At 40.7% G+C, this 23,639-nt stretch overlaps 1 protein-coding gene across 2 annotated transcripts in view; it reads left to right on the plus strand.

Moving 5' to 3' along the window:
• Positions 1 to 21,577, plus strand: part of LOC139464920 (annulin-like) — a 46,229-nt gene extending 24,652 nt beyond the window's left edge. For both annotated transcript variants that reach the window (XM_071246520.1, XM_071246521.1), the window contains 10 exons: positions 1,300 to 1,582; positions 3,724 to 3,862; positions 8,002 to 8,105; positions 8,496 to 8,658; positions 10,245 to 10,324; positions 11,629 to 11,711; positions 15,231 to 15,429; positions 17,532 to 17,692; positions 18,974 to 19,110; positions 20,213 to 21,577. In XM_071246520.1, the coding sequence (XP_071102621.1) occupies positions 1,300 to 1,582; positions 3,724 to 3,862; positions 8,002 to 8,105; positions 8,496 to 8,658; positions 10,245 to 10,324; positions 11,629 to 11,711; positions 15,231 to 15,429; positions 17,532 to 17,692; positions 18,974 to 19,110; positions 20,213 to 20,357 (1,494 nt within the window). In that variant the 3' untranslated portion in view covers positions 20,358 to 21,577. The remainder of the gene's footprint in view (positions 1 to 1,299; positions 1,583 to 3,723; positions 3,863 to 8,001; positions 8,106 to 8,495; positions 8,659 to 10,244; positions 10,325 to 11,628; positions 11,712 to 15,230; positions 15,430 to 17,531; positions 17,693 to 18,973; positions 19,111 to 20,212) is intronic.
• Positions 21,578 to 23,639: the final 2,062 nt, after the last annotated feature.

Below are 23,639 nucleotides of genomic sequence, written 5' to 3' on the forward strand. Positions count from 1 at the left end.
TTCTGACATTATATGTTTGCATAAAGATAAAACTTCAGTCAACTTCGGTCAACTCTAGTGTAGGCACGACCAGATCATTTTATTACATTTGGCCAGGGCTACGGTCAAACTATTCCCAATCAGACATTTTGTACCCATCTCTTGAGACCTACAGCACGTACCTTGGTAGGGTTGAGTAATAGGGGGGTGGGTACCCGGGTAGTAAATTTGGACTCGTCCCAGCCCTAGTCTTTATCCATCGTCCATCTATCAATCTGTTCATTTATGTGCCTTGTGAAACTGATTTCAAAAATTCCTCCTCTCAAAAATATTCAACATATCAGAAGCATATTTATTCTGCTTGTCTCTCTCCACAACAGTTGGGTGGCTGTGGAAGACCTTAAACACATGAAGCAATCATTTACAGAGGGGTACTTAATAACTTATAATATAAAATTTCAAAACTTGCTCAACCAGCAAATACTGTTGAATGGTTAAGGCATCACCATCATCATGAAGATGGCCCAATTTGAAGCTTCAGTCATATGATATAAGTCCATTGCAGATTTCCATGCATCTTAGTTATGCTGATACACATATAAACAAAGAAGTTATCAAACATGTAGCAAAAATACCCTTTCCATATTCATATAAAATCTCAGCTTGGACGCGACGTTCAACCCCATTTCACCTCACCTCACCTCTGCTAAAAGCTGAGTTGGTTCTGACTATACCCTTTCCATATTCATATAACATCTCTGCTAAAAGCATGGACGGGACATTAAACCCCATTTCACCTCACCTCACCTCTGCTAAAAGCTGAGTTGATTCTGACTGCATGTATATCACGAGCATGTGTTTATGAATCACGATCAAATAGTAATGATACCAGGTGTTCGTGAAAAGGTGAGCATATCCGGCTCCACCGGTGGCTCCCATTACAAACACATGCAAAGGCAAGTCAATTGTTCACCTGGGGCGGTCGGGAAGCCTAGTGGTTAAAGCGTTCGCTCGTCACGCCGAAGACCCGGGTTCGATTCCCGAAATGGGTACAATGTGTGAAGCCCATTTCTGGTTTCCCCCGCCGTGATATTGCTGGAATATCGCTAAAAGCGGCGTAAAACCACACTCACTCACTCACTCACTCACTCACTCACTCACTCACAATTGTTCACCTGAAAATACACAGGGACCAATGGTACAAGTCAAAATAGGGAATTGCATCTGGATCTGATGTTGGAAATTTTGTGTAGTTCCTTGAGTGGTTACAAATCTGTTCACGATTTCTGTTTTCACTGAATGTCTGACTGTCTGTTTCAGTTCCAAGGAAACGTCCTTGACTGCTGCATGTACATCCTGGACGAGACGAGGATGAGTTGGGCTGTACGGGGGAATCCCATCCCAGTTGTGAGGAAGATCACTGCTGCTGTAAACGCGCCTGATGATTACGGTATTTTGGTGGGCAACTGGTCTGGCGACTATTCCGATGGGACATCGCCTCTTGCGTGGACAGGCAGTGTCAAGATATTGGAACAGTACTACGATACAAAGAATCCAGTCCAATATGGACAGTGCTGGGTGTTCTCCGGTGTCACGACAACAGGTTGGTTCCATTTTTTTCTGATTTTTTTCAGATTGTTGCATGTCCATTCTCAAATAGAAACAATATATTTATCCGAAAATGTGTACGTAAAAATGTCAATATACCTCAGATACGCAACTACTAGTATCACAAGTTGCGAAAACTAACTTTGTATGTTGGTTGGTTGGTTTGTTGTTTTACGCCGCACTCAGCAATATTCCAGCTATATGACGGCGGTCTGTAAATAATCGAGTCTTGACCAGACAATCCAGTGATTAATATCATGAGTGTCAATCCACACAATTGGGATCGATGACATGCATCAACCAGGTCAGCGAGCCTGACCACCCGATCCCATTAGTCGCCTTTTACGACAAGCATAGTCACCTTTTACAGCAAGCATGGGTTGCTGAAGACCTATTCTACCCCAGATCTTCACTTTGTATGTGACGTAGCGAGTCTGTCTGTGTGTCCCCCTCGCAGAGTCGACAAGCACACATGGCTATGTAATGTCATGTTAAGTGGTGTACAATGTATATTAAATGCTAAAGAAGTCAGGAGTTCAGAGTTAAACAATGGTACTTGTTGTTACCCTGCCTGGCACTCGGCATTTAGGGGCTAAAACAAGGACTTGTCGGCTTGGAGTCAGAATACTGTATCTGAGTGGGGTATTCATGTTAAACTGCGGCATGGTATCTCCATGAGCTAGCACTTTAAATCAGCATCGGTCCAGACTAGTACAAGCAGCCACACACACACACATACACATGCATTCATGTCGCTATATAAGCGCAATAATCTTGGACGCAACGTTAAGCCCCATTATCACCATCACCTTTATAGCCTGGGGAAATGTTTTTGACGCATTGACCAGTCATGTCAAAGGTCAAGGTCACCCTCAAGATCACAGCCAGAAAGTTTGCCAACTCAAGAAGCATTTAATGTTCTTCATTGAAACGTGGTAGATGTCATCCTTTGTGCAGGGACATAACCTGCAGACAATGTTTGAATAGCAATGCCGACAACAACTTTTGTAAAGTGGCTGTTGACAATATATCCAGGTGAGCTACGGTGCTGTTACTATATTTACGTTTAGTCTGTCAAGTCCCTATCCAGGTGAGCTACAGTGCTGTCACGCTATATGTTTTTGTTATTGTTTAGTTCAGATTTGTGTGGGATGCTCATGGGTAGCTTTCAGTGTCCGTCATTGACACCCTTCTGGTCTCAATTTAACAATTCAAGATCTGTTGACTGAATGTTTTTGAAAATATAAAACACTTTGACTTCAACAGTATCTCAATAAATGCAAAAAATATGGAAGTCAATTTTGAAGTGAATCCAATTTTTGAACTTGTAAGTCTTTTCTTCCTATTAGGCTTAAAAAAATAAAAGAAATGGTTCTCAGGCAATTGTTTTTTTTTAAATATTGTGCGGGTGGGCGGTGATCTTTTTGGTTTTGGTTGTTCAAATGAATATGTAACCAAATAAACAGTTGTGTAACCAAATAAACAGTTGTGAAACCAAATAAACAATTGTGTACAATCAATCTGGGAAAAGGCCTCTCTACATAAATGTATTCCTTGATGAATAAATACTGGAATACAGTGTTTGACTACCACTGGACTTGGAATATTTAAGGATTTGTTTGTTTTTTAAAATGGAAATAAAAATGAATGTGTGGTAAACTTCATGATGATTTTGGCGGTGCCTGAGAACCAAGACTATTATTATATCCCCAACCTTTGAGGTCGGGGGTATATCGTTATACCAAGGTTCCGTCCGTCCGTCTGTCCGTCCGTCCGAAAACTTTGTCCGCGTGATTTCACTTAAACTATTCAGTGGATTCATCTCAAACTTAGTACATATAATCTGTGTCATATGGAGGGGTGCAGTCAAAAGAAAAAAATAGTTTTTATTGATTTTCCATTTTTTTATGAATTTTTCAAACCCAAACCCTATCCATTATTTAATTTGAAACTACTGACACACTAGGCGGGACGGGGGTATTAGTGAGCCACGCTCACTTTTGCCCTTGTTTTTTTTAGCCTTACTGTCATATTTTTGCAACAGTTCCAAGCAATCTTTGTTTTCTATTGATATATCAGTTAATGCTGGTAATATTAGTATCAAGTGTGTAAAACAGTGAATCCAATATGTTACAGTGTGCCGCGCTCTGGGTATTCCTGCTCGGAGTGTCACCAACTTCGCATCTGCCCATGACACGGATGGCTCGATAACAATCGACATCCACTTTGACGAAAGTGGGGATGCAGCTGAAGATATGAATGCTGACTCAGTTTGGTAAGTTTCCTACATCTGCCATAGTTTGTTTGTTTGTTTGTTTGTTTGTTATTAAAGCCACACTCAGCGATATTCCAGCTATATGACAGCGGTCTAAATAAGCTAGTCTGGACAAGATGATCCTGTGATTCACATCACGATTAACGATCTATACAGTTGGGATACGATGACATGTTTCAACTTAGTCGGTGAGCCTGACCACCCGATCCTATTAGCCGCCTCTTACAGAAAGTATGAGTTGCTGAAGACCTATTCTAACATGGATCTTCACAGGCCGTTTAGTAATAACTAGGATTGCTTGCATGGAGATAATCAGTGGGGATGAATCTGAAGAATATCGAGGCCTGAGAAACCTCTGTTTGTCAAAAACAGGTCACAAATTAAACGGGGTGGTCTGTCACACAGACTTTGTTTGTTTGTTTGTCTAACGCCGCACTCAGCAATATTTCAGCTTTATGACTGTGGTCTGTAAATAATTGAGTCTCGACCAGACAATCCAGTGATTGACATCATGAGCATCGATCTATGAAAGTGGGATGCAATGACGTGCATGAACCAAGTCAGTGAGTCTGACCACCAGATGCTTTAGTAGCCTGTTATGGTAAGCACGGGTTGCTGAAGACCTATTCTACTACGGATCTTTAGGGGTGCTGTTGTTTTATGGGTAAATCATGTACACAGTGTAATCTGTTGCCTGCGTGTATTTCCATGATCATGACATGATACTCTCATTATGTAACATTGTATCACTTATGTGCTCAAGAGTTTTGTAAAGAAGTAACTTTACCTTGTGTCTGTGTAATGTTTCATAATTTGACCTCAAGTGACCTTGACCTTATACAGAGTCACACAAAAGTTGAACTGATCGAGATCCCAACTTAGAGATCATGTATAAGTTACCATGTACACAGTTTATTTGACACCTAGTTCATACTGAGTGACCTTGACCTCCAGTGTTGTCCAATCATATGTCAGAGACATTCCCAAAGGTTATGTAGGATGAAGGGGACACGGATGGCCCAGCTGCGATTCGCTGTGCAGTGTTGCGTCGTTTGGGCACGCCAGAAACCTATGATTGTGGGTTCGAATCCCAGTTCGCCCCGATTATGTTAGTAGGTTTGTCAGTACCATACCCGTGCTCGTGTGTTTCACCGAACTGGTAAACGTCTGAGACCTGCATCGCTTCGGGCTTTCCTCCCACATTAAGCTGACACTCCGTGATATACCTGGAATACAATGAAAAAGCGGCGTTAAACCCAACTCACTCACACTATGGAGGATGTATATAAGGTATGAAGTCTCTGACATCTGTCATGAATGTTTGGTCGAAGAAATGAGTTGTGCCGGCAGCCCCTCTCCCCTACCCTCTCCCCTCCCCTACCAAGCCTATGATTGGTTTGAATTGATGGTCAAGGTCAAGGTCAAGGTCAATATACTGGGACCATAACTTTCTTGAGGCGGTCATTGTAAGGCACATGTACACATATGTAAGAGAATATATGGATGTCAACTTCTTTATTATGAGGAACACAACGTTTTGGAGTATATGCTTACTCCTCCATCAGGTGATTGTGTTCCTCATGATAAAGAAGTTGACATCCATATATTCTCTTCCTTTCTTGAGTTGGCTTCACACAAACTTAAGTTTGTCAATATACAATGTATGTTTATGAATATAAGTTTGTGTGTGTGAAAGCTGCCAAAAACATTTGACAAAGTGTTAGCAGGAAATAGAATCGCTCTCAATTCTCACCAATAATTTGGCCAACATGTTAGTGTTTCCAAACTCAATTTTGACTCGAGTGAGTGAGTGAGTATGGTTTTAGGCCGCTTTTAGCAATATTCCAGCAATATCACGGCGGGGGACACCAGAAATGGGCTTCACACATTGTACCCATGTCAGGAATCGAACCCGGGTCTTTGGCGTGACGAGCGAACGCTTTAACCACTAGGCTACCCGACTGCCCCAATTTTGACACGAGAAGCGTTTTGAAACAAATGTTGGTCAAGCACAACCCATCAGATGCTGAGTAGATATCACCTGATTTTGACTTACATCTGCTGTAACATGGCATTGGCACTGACAGAAGTGAAGAGGGACTATGCAGCAACACAATTTGTCGTATTGTAAAGAACAAGTTGGAAAACCCTTTTGGAGATTGCCAACCTGTGCTTGTAAATTTCTATTGCTGGTGTGAAGCCAGATTTGTTAATGGGACTTTCCGCTGTAGAGCTGTGCTTCATTAGACATGTGTTTTCCCAAACTACAAGTTGAACCGGATGTGTGTGTAACTTTCTTATCAAGGTAGCCAGAGGCTCTGGCCTTTTTGTTTGGAGTGGAGCTTCATCAGACATGTGTTTTCAATTCATCAATCACTTTAGACAAGAAGTGCCTTTTGCTTCAGTGTAGCTAGACGTCTGGGATGTTCTGGTGTATGGTTGTACTGTGTGGTAAATGTACTTTCCCAAACTAAAACTGATGTAATTAGACTTGAAATGGGGTTTCATAATACTTTCATAATAAGGTATTGAGTGGAATTCGACCTTCTGGTTTAAGGTTGTGTTTCTCAGATAACACTTCCTAAGGCTAGTAAAACATTTGGGCTCCTCACTATTATTAGATTATTCTCTAATCGTGTACTCTAAACTTGAACTCTAATCCTGTACTCTAATCCTGTACTCCAAACTTGTACTCTAATCCTGTTTTTTAATCCTGTACTCTAAACTTGTACTCTAATCCTGTACACTATTCTTGTACTCTAATCTTGTACTCTAATCTTGTACTCTAATCCTGTACTCTAATATTGTAGTCTAATCTTGTTCTCTAATCCTGTACTCTAAACTTGAACTATAATCTTGTATCTTGTACTCTAATCTTGATCCATAATCTTGTACTCTAATCTTGTACTCTAATCTTGTACCCTAACCCTGTACTCTAAACTTGTACTCTAATCGTGTATCTTGTACTCTAATCTTGTACTCTAATCTTGTACTCTAATCTTGTTCTCTAACCCTGTACTCTAAACTTGTACTCTAATCGTGTATCTTGTACTCTAATCTTGTACTCTAATCTTGTTCTCTAACCCTGTACTCTAAACTTGAACTATAATCCTGTATCTTGTACTCTAATCTTTATCCATAATCTTGTACTCTAATCTTGTACCCTAACCCTGTACTCTAAACTTGTACTCTAATCGTGTATCTTGTACTCTAATCTTGTACTCTAATCTTGTACTCTAATCTTGTACTCTAGTATGGTCTGAGGTTGTGGTAGAATGTATTCACCAAGCTGAAGGTAATGGAAATACAGGATGTAATGATCCTATGGAGTCTTCTGGAAATGCCACACCAAGCCGGATGTAGCTTCACATGTTATTACCTGCTGGATATAACCAGTGTTTCACAGCTAATAAATACATTTTCTGCATAACATCTTGTAGTTTTTGTGATCCATTCGGATAATTTTTATCACTGTTTTGCCGTTTACACCCCATGGAATCAGTTTTGGCAGTTTATTCTGTGGTATTGATGTTTTTAATTCTACAGGGAGATCCATGCTGAGGTTTGCACCTTGGTTCTTCTTGTTATAGGAACAAAATTGGATGTTCTCTTTTCCAGCTGATAGCTATGTTTACTTGACCCTCAATGTCTTTCAGCTTGGCTGATCAGTGCATGCCTCATCACTGCTAAACAACATATTGTTGTGTGTGAAAAAATGCCCTTAAGCTTCGTGTCTTCCCCATTCATGTGATGTTCTCTACCATTCTCCCAGCAAACCAGGAGCAGGGGTAGCCTAGTGGTGAAAGCGTTTGCTCGTCGCACTGAAAACTGGGTTTGATTCCCCACATTGGTGCAATGTGGTAATGTGCAATGTGGTAAGCAAGATATTGCAGGAATATTGCTAAAACCTCACTCACTCACTCACTCACTCACTCACTCACTCACTCACTCACTCACTCACTCACTCACTCACTCACTCACTCACTCACTCACTCACTCACTCCAGGAAACAGAAATAAGCCCAGAGAATTGGTGTGCTTTGGACAACTGGCGTTTCTCATGTAGGGAGAAAATTAACTAATTAACAGTGTTTCAGTTTTATCTAGTGACAATTTGATTTTTTCCCTCCAACACCATAGGAATTTCCATGTGTGGAATGAGGCCTGGATGGCACGGCCTGATCTGCCAACTGGATACGGTGGCTGGCAGGCAGTCGATGCAACACCACAAGAGACAAGTGATGGTTAGTAAACATACACTACTCACAAGAAGTTACTGTTTACCTTATTTCACATTTCCAAAGTACTTCTCTCATTTGTGCGAAGACAGGGGCGGTCGCTAGCCTAGTTGTTAAAGCGTTCGCTCGTCATGCCGAAGATTTGGGTTCAATTCCCGACATGGGTACAATGTGTGAAGCCCATGTCTGGTGTCCCCAGCCGTGATATTGCTGGAATATTGCTAAAAGCGACGTTAAACCATACTCAGTCACTCACTGACTCTTGGGTGTTTGTGTGTTGTAAGGTCTCCGACATTTACTCTTCTACACAAAAGGTTTATATTTGATGTGACAGGCAGACTTGGGCTGTGGTTTAACCAGGGCAACAGAAGATTTATTCAATGATTGTCCTTCCAGGAATCTATTGCTGTGGTCCTGCCCCTGTGCTTGCCATTAAACGGGGAGAGGTCAACCTTCCATATGATGGTCAATTCATCTTTGCTGAAGTGAATGCTGACAAGGTGTATTGGTCCATCAATAAAGATGGTACTTTTGAGAATGTCTACGTTGAAAAAAAAGGGTAAGGATTTCTTCGTTTGATCGCTGAAAGAATCAGCCAGTATTGAAGAGGTCAAAGGTCACAGGACCAGTCTGGAAGTGGCTAGACAATAACTGGGGGCTTTACATCAGGGGATCTTACATCAGGGGACTTTACATCCCTTACATCAGGGGACTTTACATCAGGGTACTTTACATCAAGGGACCTTACATCAGGGGACTTTACATCCCTTACATCAGGGGCCTTTGCATCAGGGGACTTTACATCAGGGGACTTTACATCAGGGGCCTTTACATCAGGGGGCTTTACATCACGGGGCTTTACATCAGGGGACCTTACATCAGGGGACTTTACATCCCTTACATCAGGGGACTTTACATCAGTGTACTTTACATCAAGGGACCTTACATCAGGGGACTTTACATCCCTTACATCAGGGGCCTTTGCATCAGGGGACTTTACATCAGGGGACTTTACATCAGGGGCCTTTGCATCAGGGGACTTTACATCAGGGGACTTTACATCAGGGTACTTTACATCAAGGGACTTTACATCAGGGGGCTTTACATTGGGGGAATTTACATCAGGGCACCTTACATCAGGGTGCTTTACATCGGGGGACTTTACATAGTGGTGAAAAAAACAACTACATGTATACTCAATCACTTGTTCTGTGTCAAATCAGCTTGGGTACAGTGTTGCAAGATTCCTGTTCTATATTTGGCTGACTCGGTGTTTCAGTATTGGAGAAAACATGCTCACGAGGTTTTGGTAGACAGAGCAGGCCCTGGGGAGAGGGAAAAACCAAGGGGGCGAAGCCCCCGCGGTTTTTCCCGACCTCCAGGGCCTGCTCTGTCTACCAAAACCGAGGGAAAGTGTTTTTCCATGCTTATAAACCGAAAAAAAGAAACTTAAAACAACATTTATCAACATTTTTATGTTTCGAACATACTTTCCATGAACCTTAGGAAACGCTCGTAAAATATCTGTTGCTGGCGTACGGATCTTGAAAAAGACATTCTAAAAACCAGTGAGGCTTATCAACACCTCTGTAGCCTCGTGGTACACTCACTGGGCTACAGATATGAAAAATACCCCCAGAAATATTCAAAACCCAATTACTTTCAATAAACTTGCGTACAGAAATGCTTGCATTAAATGAAAAACTCAAATGTATGAAATCAGCTCGCGTAAATACCCAATGAGACTTTTTCAGCATGCGTCGAAAAGGCGTTAATTTCCGAAACACAATCACGAGCTGATTTACTTTCAGAGTCAAGCCTATATATTTAGAACAGTTATATACATCTAAAACATTATTTCATTTTAAAAAAAATCTTAAATGTTCACTAATTTTCGGAAAATCCCAATAGAGTGGTGAATAGATGAGAGAAAAAATATTGGTTACCCAATGAAAAATGTCTTAAACCAATTAAAATAGAAACCCTAGAGTAAAAACTCGATTGCTCAAAAAGTTATCTGGAGCTCTGTGTCATATGATTGTGATGTCATGGTATAGCATGATGTCACAATGGAATAACTGGACTACTGATCAAAGTGGCATTGAACTGAACTCACTCACTCACTCACTCATTCACTATTTCTAGTGTTGGCAAGAATATCAGCACAAAGAGTATGTTGGACAGCCAGAGAGAGGTCGTCACTAATGCTTACAAATTTTTGGAAGGTATGTAATTTGATGTGTAATAAACTGAAAGGATATAGAAATGGACTCCATCCGTCTGTCTGTGCGTGCGTGTATGCGTGCGTGCATGTATGCGTGCGTGTGTGTGCATGTGTGTGCGTGTGTGTGCGTGTGTGCGTCCCAAAATCGTTTCCGGAGCATAACTCAGAAACTGTTAAATATTTCTCTACGAAACTTTCCATGTCTATCAGACTCATGCTGAACTGGTGCCTTTTGCTACTTAGGAATTTTAGAAAATTTTATTTTTTACGTTTCCATGGCAACAAGCTGGACTTAGGTTCTGTTGGTAGAGTTCGTTTCCGGAGCATAACTCAAAACCCATGCAATACTTTCTAACAATACTTTGCATGTTAACCAGACACATACTGAACTGGTGCCTTTTGCGATTTAGGAATTTTAGAATTTTTTATTTTTTTTATGTTTCCATGGCAACAAGTTCGACTTAGGTTCTATAAGGGTGGTGTTCGTTTCCGGAGTGTACCTCAAACAACGTTATATACTTTCTTACAAAACTTTGCATGTCTACCAGGCACATACTGATTTGGTGCCTTTTGATATAAAGCACTTTTAGAAAGTTTTATTTTTTACGTTTCCATGGCAACAAGTTGGACTTAGAAAACAATAAGGGTAGGGTTCAATTCCGGACGAAATTTTCCACATCTATCAGACACATGCTGAATTGTTGCCTTTTGATATTTATGAATTTTAGAAATTTGTATTTACTAGGCATTATTTCCAGTAATATTTCCTTGCCAAACATTGCATGTCTATATATAAAGCACATACTGAACTGGTGCCATTTGATATTAAAGAGTTTTAGAAATGTTTATTTTACAATTTCCATTGCAGCTATTTTGACATGGGCTAAGACAAATGTTGGTTGAGTTACCTGGTTTGGGACCATAATGTGTTAAAATGGGCGGGGGATATAGATGACCTTGTCGACTACCGTATATTACAGCGTATAAGCCGAATTTTGAGGACCAGAAAAAAGATTCTGTAGCTTCCCACATTATGAAAGTTTGTTAAATCTTTATTAGAAATAATAATGACTTTTTCAATATAATTACAACATTTTTCATCTTATATTTTTTAATATCTGCGAGTACCAGCACATGTCTTGCAGTCCGACTTCGCAGTGTTTTTTGTCTTTCAATTCCTGATTCGGCTTATCTGCGGGTCATATCATTTTCTTTCGTATTTCAATGGTCAAGTTAACACCTCGGCTTATCTACGGGGTCGGCTTATCCGCGGTCATATACAGTATACGCTTGTTCTTTGTACAGGCAGTGATGAGGAGAGGGTGGCAGTGTTGAAAGCCAACCAGGTCGGGTCCTGCCGCCAGGACATCTATGCAAAAGGAACTGAGGTAAAGTCATTTAAACTTACTTATGCAAAATGTCTGTCATTGTGGTGAGGTGAAGGGGGGTTTAATGGTGTTTAGTGGGTGGGTGCGTGCGTGCATGCGTGCGTGCGTGTGTGTGTGCGTGTGTGCCTGCGTGGCTGCGTGCCTGCCTGCCTGTGTGCCTGCCTGCGTGCCTGTGTGCGTGCGTGTGTGCCTGCCTGCCTGTGTGCCTGCCTGCCTGTGTGCCTGCCTGCCTGTCTGTGTGCGTGCGTGTGTGCCTGCGTGGCTGCGTGCCTGCCTGCCTGTGTGCCTGCCTGCGTGCATGCCTGCGTGCATGCCTGCGTGCCTGTCTGCGTGCGTGCGTGCCCACTAAGATACTATGTCAAGTTCAGCATGGATACCCCGCTCAAACACACAGTATCCTGACTCCGAGCTGACCAATCCTTGTTTTAGCCCCTTAATGAGGAGTGTCGGGCAGGGTAACAAGTACCATGTTTTAACATATGATGTGGCTGGCGATCAAACCATCGACTCAAAGGAAGGAGTCTTCTATTATAAGCAGCCCCTTTAATTGGGTTGCTTTAAAGATTGGTCTGAATTTTATTGCTGTCACAGATTCTCAGAGAAATGATGTCATTTATTTTTTCTTTATCATGTTTTTAGCACTGAGAAATACTTTTGAGACATTGATAATGCATGTCAAGGGTCAAGGGTCAAGGTCATCCTCAAAGTCATAGACTGTGGAAGGTTTATTTTGAGAAGGATTTACTCGGGGCAATTAAATTTGGTACATGTCTTCATTAAGGCAGCACCCAGATCTGAAAAGGTCTTTAGTGACCTTCATATAAGGTCAAGGTCACAGTCAAGGTCATTGGTACAGTATGTTTGTCATTTTCATTAAAACACCTTTTTCTGCAGATATTTATGGAAGTCATGTTGTTATTTTTTTTATGACATGTGGATCCCAATGGGTACTTATTATGCACCTTCCTTACAAGAACGACCGCCTCTGTGGTCCAGTGGTAGAGCAGAAGGTCCGGGGTTCGATCCCCGGCCGCGTCATACTAAACAGCGTTAAAAGATGGTACTTGTTGTTACCCTGTCTGGCGGTTGGCATTAAAGGGCTAAAACAAGGACTGGTCGGCTCGGAGTCAGTATACTGTGTCTGAGTGGGGTACTCATGTCTAACTGCGGCATGGTATTTCAGTGTGCTAGCACTATCAATCAGCATCAGTCCAGACCAGTACAAGACACACACACACACACAAACACACACACACACACACACACACACACACACACACACACACACACACACACACACACACACACACACACACACACACGTGTCACTATATAAGTGCAATTGTCTTAATAACACTGTCACTACAAATGTGGCTATATAAGTGCAATTATCTTAATAACACTGTCACTTCACCTCACCTTACTAAAGCAGTTTTGCTATTAATTTGACATGAGAAAATGCAAACAATATGTGCTTTGCTTTTGTATGTGTGTTTTTCTTTGCCTGAGAGACAAACACAAGTATCAAAGGATGCAGTATTAAGCTTACATTTCCACTGAAACTATAAAGTGGTGTTGGCATTAGGAAGGAAAGAAAAAGGAATATGTATATTTTCCCAGAATCATTGTCAAAACAGCAAAGTATTTTATTCTTTTTGCAGGTGGGGTTTGAAACTAATCTGGCTCATAAATGTGTTTGTTATTTGGCATGTTGACTTGCCCATTGTATAAACAGGACTTATCTCCAGTCGCAGTTCCCCAGATAACAATAGTATCACTTTCTCAGTCAACAACCTGAAGGTCATAAATGCACATATTTACTTTGAACGCTTTATCGTATATCCTCATTATTGCAAAGTTTTATTTCTCTACATTCCTAAACACAGTTGATGTGGTTTAATGTCAAAGAATGTTGGGGTGTAGTTAAATAATTGTAAGGATTTTTTTGGACAAGACACTAATATGTGTACATCAGCAAATATGATGTTTGTTCATTGTTGCAATCAGCCAAGTCATCCAGGTGGTTTGAGTGTTTTTGATAACATTTCATGCATCTATTAGCCTTGCTCCAAGGCTGTACTGAAAGAAAAGTCCATGGATGTGTAGTAATTCTATTCTCCTAATAGGCAAGTCTAGAAGGACTCCAGTCTCTTATAGGGACAACTAATTCTTATTAGTTACATAATCAAGTAATTATGATTTAAACTAATAATTATTGCCTTGGAAACATGTGCAAGTCTAGGCATCTATCAGGGATAGAGGCTACACCCAAAACACTCTGTACCCTGGGCCACTGTATTTGTTCTGTAAGTAACACCTGTTGCAGTTAGACTTTTGGCATATAGAGAAGATTAAGCTGATAAATATTCCAGCTCTCCCTAATCATTGAATGAACTCTCACATTGTGAACATAATACTATCTTTTCTTTTATCAATGGATTAGGCTATTCACTAAAAAGGGAGTAAGGAACCCATTACGGCGTCGAGGCAAGATAGACCAGAGCCTGTGTAAAGACGACTGTTTGATTAACAAATGTCAATCTGACCTGAAAGTATGTGTGTTTGAGCCAATCAGAGGCGCTGTATTTCTAATGTGACCTTGACCGAGGTTACTTCCTCAGACATTCAATGCATGGTAAGGGCAGACATATAGATGTATGCAAGGTTTTAGGTCACTGGACGATTACTTCTATATATTAATGTTTTTATAATTTCCACAACAACTTAATTTCCAAAGCTTCTCAGTAAAATGCTTCGATTCAGCCATTTTGACATCTAGCAGACGACTCAAACCAAATTACTTCCCTTTACCAAAACATTTGGATAAACATCGGTTTGTTTTAGCTTAACGATACTTATCTGAGATAAGCATGTTATATAGCATGTGTTCCGATTGATTTCTCATCGGGCAACATGAGCAGGCTACACAAAAATAATTGCGGGCTCTTTAACCAATCAGAAGCTAGTATTTTAATGTCAGGTGAGATTAAGCTATACATACCGCATTGTAGAGAGGGAGGGAAAAAAAATATCATTTTTACCAATGGCTCTCAGTTGCTAGGCTCAACAATCGCTACATGTATCATTATAAATATCATATTCCAGACATGTTAAGGTGAGCTATTCCAGAAATGTTAAGGTGAGCTATGGAGTCTTATGGCACAATTTATGTTGGATTTAATGCCCAAATTAATTCTCATCTTATTGAAACTGAATCCCTGAAGATCCTGGGGTAGAATAGGTCTTTAGCAACCCATGCTTGCCTTAAAAGGTAACGATGCTTGTCGTAAAAGGCAACTAACGGTATCGGGTGGTCAGACTAGCTGACTTGGTTGATGCATGTCATCCAATTGCATGGACCGATGCTGATGATATTAATCACTGGATTGTCTGGTCCAGACTCGATTATTTACAGACCGCCATCATATTTATAACTGTAATATTGCTGAGTGCGGCGTTAAACAAGCAAAACAACAAGCCAACCAACCAACTTATTGAAACTTTCTTTTTTTATCACAGGATGTGCAATTTGAATTTGATCATAGTGAGGATGCCTTTGTTGGCCAAGGATTTGATGTCATCCTTAGAATCAAGAACAACAGCAAGTCGGAAAGAACTCTTAAGATATTTATGGCAGCACGGACAATGTACTACACCGGTGTGTCTGCACATCGCATCAAGTCACAGAAATTTGATGAAGTCCTCAAACCTGAGAGCTGTAAGTATGCTTTTTCTAAAATGTTTGTTGTTTTGTTTTAATCTTTGTAATATGTCAGTGGTGTCTTTAGACATCATCTATTCTGAAAGTGAAATAATGTCACAAGGAAAGATTAAAAATGTCGATGTTCAATTGTTTGATACATTTATATTTTTAGTTACGACAAAGGGCTACTGTTTTTGCATCAAATTTAATTGTTGCGATTATGGAATTTGTTCAGCCCCCCGGCCCAATAGCATCATAAAATCTAGATACTGTAAATCTTGAAATTAGCATGAATTAAATGCGAAAAATGAGTGTGGTCCTTGTTCGCATTAATGAATCTTTGCATTTATGTCTCCAAAATGACTATCAACAATAGGACGGCCTCACTGCACATTTTGGATAGCGGAAATGCCAACTTGAATATAAAAACAGACACGGTTTATTGAGCAGCAGTTGTAACAAGTTACGATTAGGTGCCTGACTCTGGCTGTGTGGGTTCGAATCTCTCCCTCCCCTCTCAAACCCACGAGCATGGGTATGCTGCTGACAAACCTAGAAACATAATCGGGGTGAACCTGGATTCGAACCCACAGGCAACTCTGCACAGCGAATCACAGCTCCTCAGACGACTGGGCCACCTGTGCCCCCCACTTTACTAAGAAAGTGTTATCCCAAATATAACACTTGTAAAATATATTTGACCGCTTTCTAAATGGCATTGTGTGTTCATTGTTATCCAGTGCTGAGCATTGAAAGGTTGTTTCTTCTACATCGGGATTCAGCATTGTCGATTGTGTTTCTGCCATCTTATTTTTTTCTTGAAGTTCCGATCTCAAATTTAGGATCTCCTCACTTTCATGAACTGCCATGTTGTCAACGCTTGTGTTGAGTTGAGGAAATCTGTCTTTCACTGTTTTGATATCTGCCTTCACTATTGTTTTCATCAAATCGTCATTACTGCACTTAGATTGTGGTTCCGTTATATCCACATTTTTCTGAGAGATTTGCTGATGAGTGATAGGTTCTGTTCTTCAAGAATGTGCTGATGCACACACAGGACCATGTAACAATAAAAATAAAAAAAGTCGCCAAAAAATTATAGACAAGGCCATGGTCCTGTGGCTGATGGTATTCCTTAAGGCTGGGCATATACTAGGGCTGCGACGAATCCACTGCGATTAGTATCATGAATATAGAGTAACGAATACGAATATTAATTCACAAATAAAAAAAAAAATCAGCTGTTGATGTATTACTTGTTATATTCAGTGAAACAATAACACAAATTATTTGACATGGTTTGTTAAATATCAACATATCATACATTTATATACTGCACTTATCCAGGTACTAGTATCTGCTCAAATGCAACAATGAACGGTGACCACGTTACTGTCAAATTAAATGTTATAAGAGTGTTGTCTTTCAAGAAATCTGTGGATATAATATGTTTTTATGGATATTTTTAGATACAAGGTATGTAAATGAACATGACTGCAAATTCATGAATATTCGATTCTATTGGTCACGAATAACGAATTCAATTCATGAATGGATATGGTTCGATTCACTGAATACGCGAGTGAATCGTAACCGCCCTAGCATGTACCACTGCCACAACTTCACAGTGAGGGTGGGGTGGGGTGGTGGGATAGCCTCATGGTTAAAGCGTTCGCTCATCACACTGAGGACACAGGTTTGATTCGCCACATGGGTACAATGTGTGAAGCCCACTTCTGGTGCCCCTCGACACGATTATTGCTGGAATCTTGCCAAAAACAATAAAACCATACTCACTCACTCCAAGTAATGCCTATCAAACAATTTGTATTGAGACCAGGGGCATGGTGGCCCAGTTGTCTAAGGCACCATGATTTGCTGTGCAGAGTTGCGTCCCTTGGGCACGCCAGAAACCTATGATTGTGGGTTCGAATCCCGGTTCGCTCCGATTATGTTTCTAGGTTTGTCAGCACCATACCCGTGCTCGTGGGTTTCACCGAAGTGCTTAACCTCTGAAACCTGCATCACTTCAGGTTTTCCTCCCACACTAAACTGACACGCCGTGATATAACTGGAATACTGTTAACAGCAGTCGCTCGTATTGTGACCAATTGCAGGTACTGAGATGAAGATGACCGTGCAAGTTGAGGACTACCAAGACAAGCTGAAGGACATGTGCATGCTCCAGCTGACTTGTATGGCCCGTGTGCTGGAGACGGGGCAGGCCTTTACCAACATGTGTGACTTCAGACTCCGTAAACCCCACCTGGAAATCAAGGTAGTCTGTCCTTTGCATGCTATACTCAATGTGTTTGTTTCTCTGTTTTTGTTTGTTTCTCTGTTTGTCGCTGCACTCAGAAATATTTCAGCTGTATGATGGAAGTAGGTGAATAATCAAGTCTGGACCAGACAATCCAGTGATTGACATCATGAGCATCCATCTACACATTTGGGATATGATGACATACATCAACCAAGTCAGCGACCCTGGCCCCCAATCCTGTCAGTCGCCTCTCACGACAAGCATAGTCGCCTTTTACGGCAAGCATGGGTTGCTGAAGACCCATTCTACCTCGGATCTTCACGGGTGACACACAATGTGATGATGATCTAATGATATAAGTTATGGGTCACTGTGCCCTACTTTCAGTGAGTAGCATATGCTATTTTTCTGTCATTATATTTATTCCCAGCAAGGGACATCATATCTGGTTTGTATTCTGGATTGTCCTTTGGAATGTTAAGTAGGTCAATAAAACTTTGTACATGGCATCTACAGGCCAGGGCCCAGGTCTGAAAAAAATGTGAGTGACCTATGTATAAGGTCAAGGTTACAGTGAAGGTCATTCAAAACATATGGTTGCCATTTTCATTAAGATGCCTTTTTTCACAGATACCTACCTCATGCATGGATTGGTTATGTCATTTGAATACATCTATGACAAATGGTTGAGTGCAATGTCAGTGTACCGACATGCATGGATCATCTTGTCCAGACTTGATTATTAACTGTCTGCCATCGTATGGCACTGATATTGCCTAGAGCCACATTAAACAACAAACAAATATTACTTGTGTTAATGAACTTCACAGCGTCCCCTTAACTTTGTGCTTTACGATTGCCCAGACAGGTAATTATTTGTGGTATATAGTCTGTAGTTTGTTGTTGTTGTTGCACAAAATGTGAATGTTTGATACTTAAAATATTAAAGTCAACAACAGATGTCTAAAGTTATTACTTATCCAATTGGAGTGTATGCAATACTATATGTGCCCAGGGGTGGGTGGGTGGGGGGTGGGGGGGGTGGGGGGGGGGGGGGGCTACACAGTGGCATTATTTTTTATTTTGTCTTCTGGTTTTATACCCGACCTTAGGGGTTTCACCAAAGTGGTAAACATCTGAGACCCTGCATCACTTCGGACTTTCCTACAACATCAAGCTGACACTCCATGATATAACTGGAATACTGTTATCAGGCATTAAACCGGCTCAGTCACTCACTCATTCAATTATATTTGTTCCATCAGGTTTTTAAATTAACAACTTGGTTCTTTGTAGGCCCCTAAACAGGGGAAGGTAGGGACGAAGATGGCTGTGGAGATTTCCTTCACCAACCCTTTGGCGCAGACACTGACAGGATGTGCGATCCAGATAGATGGCCCTGGCCTCCAGAAACCTCTCAAAATCAAACAAGAGTAAGTTGTTCATAGAAAAACTTTGTTCAGGATACGTTTGCTTCACAAATACTTACAACACTAGGCACCTTCCTCTCTTCAATGTTGGATTGAGCACGGACGTATATACATCTTTGGATTGAGGGAGATGGACATGTTTTGCTTTGTCTTACTCCTCTAAAAGGTTTCTGCCTCTGTGGCCTAATGTTGGTAAGACTGCCTCCTCGGTCTAATGGATAGAGCATTTGCCTTGAGTGCAGAGGGTTCGCTCACCAGGCGCATCATTCCAAATAGCATTGAAAGATGGTACTTGTTGTTACCCTGTGTGCGGCTCAGCACACACACACATAAACACATGCACACAGACACCAACACATGCACACGGACACTCACCACCAACACACGCACTTTGACGCACACACACACACCAACACATGCAGACACAGAGAGACACACACACAGACACACACACATGCACAGAAAGAGAGACACACACAGACAGCACACACACACCAACACATACACACAGAGAGAGATACACACACACGCACACACAGTCACACACACATGTATGTCCCTATATAAGTGCAATAATCTTGAATGCGATGTTCAACCCCACCTCACCTTGTGTTGGTCAGGTTCACAGCTGCAGGTGGAAACAGCTGGGTTAGAGCATAATACTCAGGTGACCTCACCTTGTGTTGGTCAGGTTCACAGCTGCAGCTGGGAACAGCTGGGTTAGAGCATAATGCTCAGGTGACCTCACCTTGTGTTGGTCAGGTTCATAGCTGCAGCTGGGAACAGCTGGGTTAGAGCATAATGCTCAGGTGACCTCACCTTGTGTTGGTCAGGTTCACAGCTGGGTTAGAGCATAATGCTCAGGTGACCTCACCTTGTGTTGGTCAGGTTCACAGCTGGGTTAGAGCATAATGCTCAGGTGACAAGCACATAGAACAACAGCGTCTACGCCGGTTGAGAGGAAGGCGTCAAGGCACAAACACTCCTCTTCTCTCAGTGATTCCATCACCTCTTTTTCCACAAGTGTTCCACTTCGGGGTTGTCTCCCCTGTCAGAATCTAGGAAACTACAGTCAATGTTAATATTTAATATCTTTTTCTTTCAGTACCGTTGGTCCGAAGCAGACATTTATGACGTCAGTGGATCTGACTCCAAGGAAGAAAGGAAAACGAGAGATTGCCATTGTCTTCAGCTCAAAACAGTTGGAAGATGTGAATGGATGTCATGTGATAGACGTCAAAGCAAAGTAATAACTATATGCCTTCGGCGTATGCCTTCGTGTGTGCCTTCGGTATATGCCTTCGGTGTTTGCCATACAGCTGCACAGGCATAATGCATGGATCAGTTCTTGTCAGTGTTGCATCTTTATGTTAGTATTATGTTCCAAGGGGTTTTGAGGAGTGATTCACAACATGTCATTATAATGCCAGTCATATGCATAACAGGGCCTTGTTCCAGTAAACAATCTTAATGCACAAATATTCTCTACTGCCTTATTAACAATATTGTTGTCAACGAGGTTTGTTTGTTTGTTGTTTAACGCCGCACTCAGCAATATTCCAGCTATATGACGGCAGTCTGTAAATAATCGAATCTGGACCGGACAGTCCAGTGATTGACATCATGAGCATCGATCCACAAAATTGGGGTACGATAACATGTATCAACCAAGTCAGCGAGTCTGACCACCCGATCCTGTTAGTCGCCTCTTACGACATGCATAGTCGCCTTTTAGGCAAGCATGGGTTGCTGAAGACCTATTCTAACCCGGATCTTCAGGGGTCTGTCAACAACGTATTTTCACTTTGTCAAAAGACAGCATTCATCTTTTCTTGTCATATATTTGTCAATATAATCTCTTTATGTTGTTAAAAGATATCAATTCTTGTCATGTGTATGCCAATAAAGTGTTTTCACCTTTTCAAAGGTAAATTGACCAATTATTCTCAATTTTTTGTTGATAAACTGTTGACACCTTATCATTTTCTTATTTTCTTATATATATATTGGTCAATTTGAATATCAAATTTCAGAAATATTTTATACATCTTGATCGCATCACCTTTTGGGTGAAGGTCAAGGTCACTAGGGGTCAGTCACATTGTTGGGCAGGATACGCCAACCTTTTTGCGAACACCTTGTATCGTCACTATTTGATAGTGATTCATAAACACATGCTCATGATGTGGTCGGAATCGTACAAAAGACTCTGGTTTTGTCATCGTCACCATTTGATAGTGATTCATAAACACTTGCTCATGAAGTGGTCGGAATCGTACAAAAGACTCTGGATTTGTCACTTTTATTATTGTGAATCATGGCACACATTTCAGGATTTTATTACAAAGGACAACAGCATATATTGAGTGCCCCCATTAGCGTCAAGTGCTTCCTGCAGCCTCCTGTAGTGTCTGGGGTTCAGAATGACACTGTAGTACTTAGAAATCCGACTAATCCCATGCGTGTTCTGATTGGTGTTAGCATGATTCAAATGTGTCACCACAGAGACGGGCTGTTGACTTGTCATGCACCAGTGTGGGAGATTTCTGACCACATAACGTACACAAGACCAGGGGGTATTAAAAATGAATACGAGCAATATACACCGGTAGACCAATGAAATAAACTACCCTCCTTAATATCCATTGTTTTCCATTATAGTTTGGAACAATATTAACTGTTCCTTACATGGTTACCCTTTTTGCAAACACTGGTTTTGGGTGGTTTTCACCGTTATATTGGCTTTTTGGCCCAGTGGAGTCGTTTTGGCAGATAATGGAGACTGGTTATTGTCTTGCATTGATGTTTTATGTTTACATTGTTTATGCTGAAGATATAACAAGTGCTGATAAGCTCCTTACCAAAGACTATTTATTCTGAACTGCCGTCAATATGCTTCCAGTTGATAACAATACCACCAACCTCTGTTTTACAAAAATGATATTTGCAATTTCTTGAGGTAATTTTACAAATTTTGGCTCTTAGACCTGTATGCTATCACTGATCTTTACCTATTGAAATATAAAATAAACCATGAAAAATTTGTGTCACTGACCTTGAGATGTCCTTGCCTGGAGTTGTAATGTGGTTGAATCATGACCAAATCGGCAAACAAGTCCTACTGGTTTAAAACAAATGCTTATAATCAAATACATTCATTTTATTTTTAATATATACATGTGATAAATGTTACATTGATGCATAATTAATTAAGTTTGACTGCATTTAGAAAACTACAGCTGAATCAAAAGTACTGGTAACAATGTCCAATTTGACATATTCTAGATCTGATGTTCAGGTCAAATTTTAACATAGTGACATTTTTGGGTTTAATAAATATTTGAATTCTTTGACGGTATTCAGATTGATGAATTCCTCTTGGTTTTTGCAAAGTTTGACCGTTTTCAAAAAAGGAGTTTAGGTAAGAGTTTGTAGTGCATCGAATTGTTTGTAGTTCATCTTGATTTCTTAGACTATATACTTGCTTGTATTAATAAAAACATAGATGGTTAACCATTTCATAGAAGAGGACAAATTTAGACTTTTCTCTTTCTTTACCTGATGATTTAAAAATTTTCATTGTTTGTTTCTTTTGTTATTAACAAATATGTGTATTTCATGAATATGTCATAATATATATGTGCTGTTTATCATTGCAGTATAGAACAATAAATAATCTCTCTGAATTTATGTGTTTTTCCTTTCTGTAACTGTAACGGGGAATGCTGTCCTACTATGTAAACTACTCAAAAGAAACTAAAGATTACCAAACTTCTCCCCATGATTTTTTTCAAATAACTGTATACTGTAAATATTGAAATTACCGCTAACGTGAATTAAATTCGAAAAATGCGAGGGGTCTTTTTTCGCATTTATGAAACTTCACATTTATGTCTCCAAAATGACTCTCAACAATAAGACGGCCTCACTGCACACTTTGGATAGCAGAAATACCAACTTGAAGATAAAAACAAACAGCAGCAGTTGTAACAAGTGTTACAAAAAAAAAACAATAGACATCCAGTGAGTTATCACTGTTTGGGTCAAGAGTTCTACCCACTGATGTCAAACAAGTCATCATTGACCACTCCAGCAGTCCAGACAGACGCAGACCACACAACACTTCGAAAAGGCCGATACGACCCAAAGCGCACCGATAGGCTTCACCACACTCCTGAGATCTACAGCCGTTGTCTTGTCATCTGCCTTCAAGTTTGTTGACACCTTCCCCGCATTTCAATCTTTGAACTTCCTAAATTTCAGTCAAAAGAATAAGCATATAAACTGTGTGTTGTTTTTAGGAAAACACTGTTTATTGTTTTCACGGAAGTGATCTACTGAGCGCCAATAAGCTGTGCTATTGGTTGTGTGATTGGATTCAGGTAAGGGTCTGTATCAGTCCACTGGGTTGTGGTTGGGGAAGTCGCATTGATATTGAGTCACATTTTTGGCTAGGGGTCAGCAGTCGTATCGATTTGGAGACATTAATTTCAAGATTTACAGTATATATATATATGTGACTTTATTATGCC

This window comes from Haliotis cracherodii, unplaced genomic scaffold (assembly GCF_022045235.1).
Source record: "Haliotis cracherodii isolate W230 unplaced genomic scaffold, xgHalCrac1.p SCAF_17, whole genome shotgun sequence".
NCBI lineage: Eukaryota > Metazoa > Mollusca > Gastropoda > Lepetellida > Haliotidae > Haliotis > Haliotis cracherodii.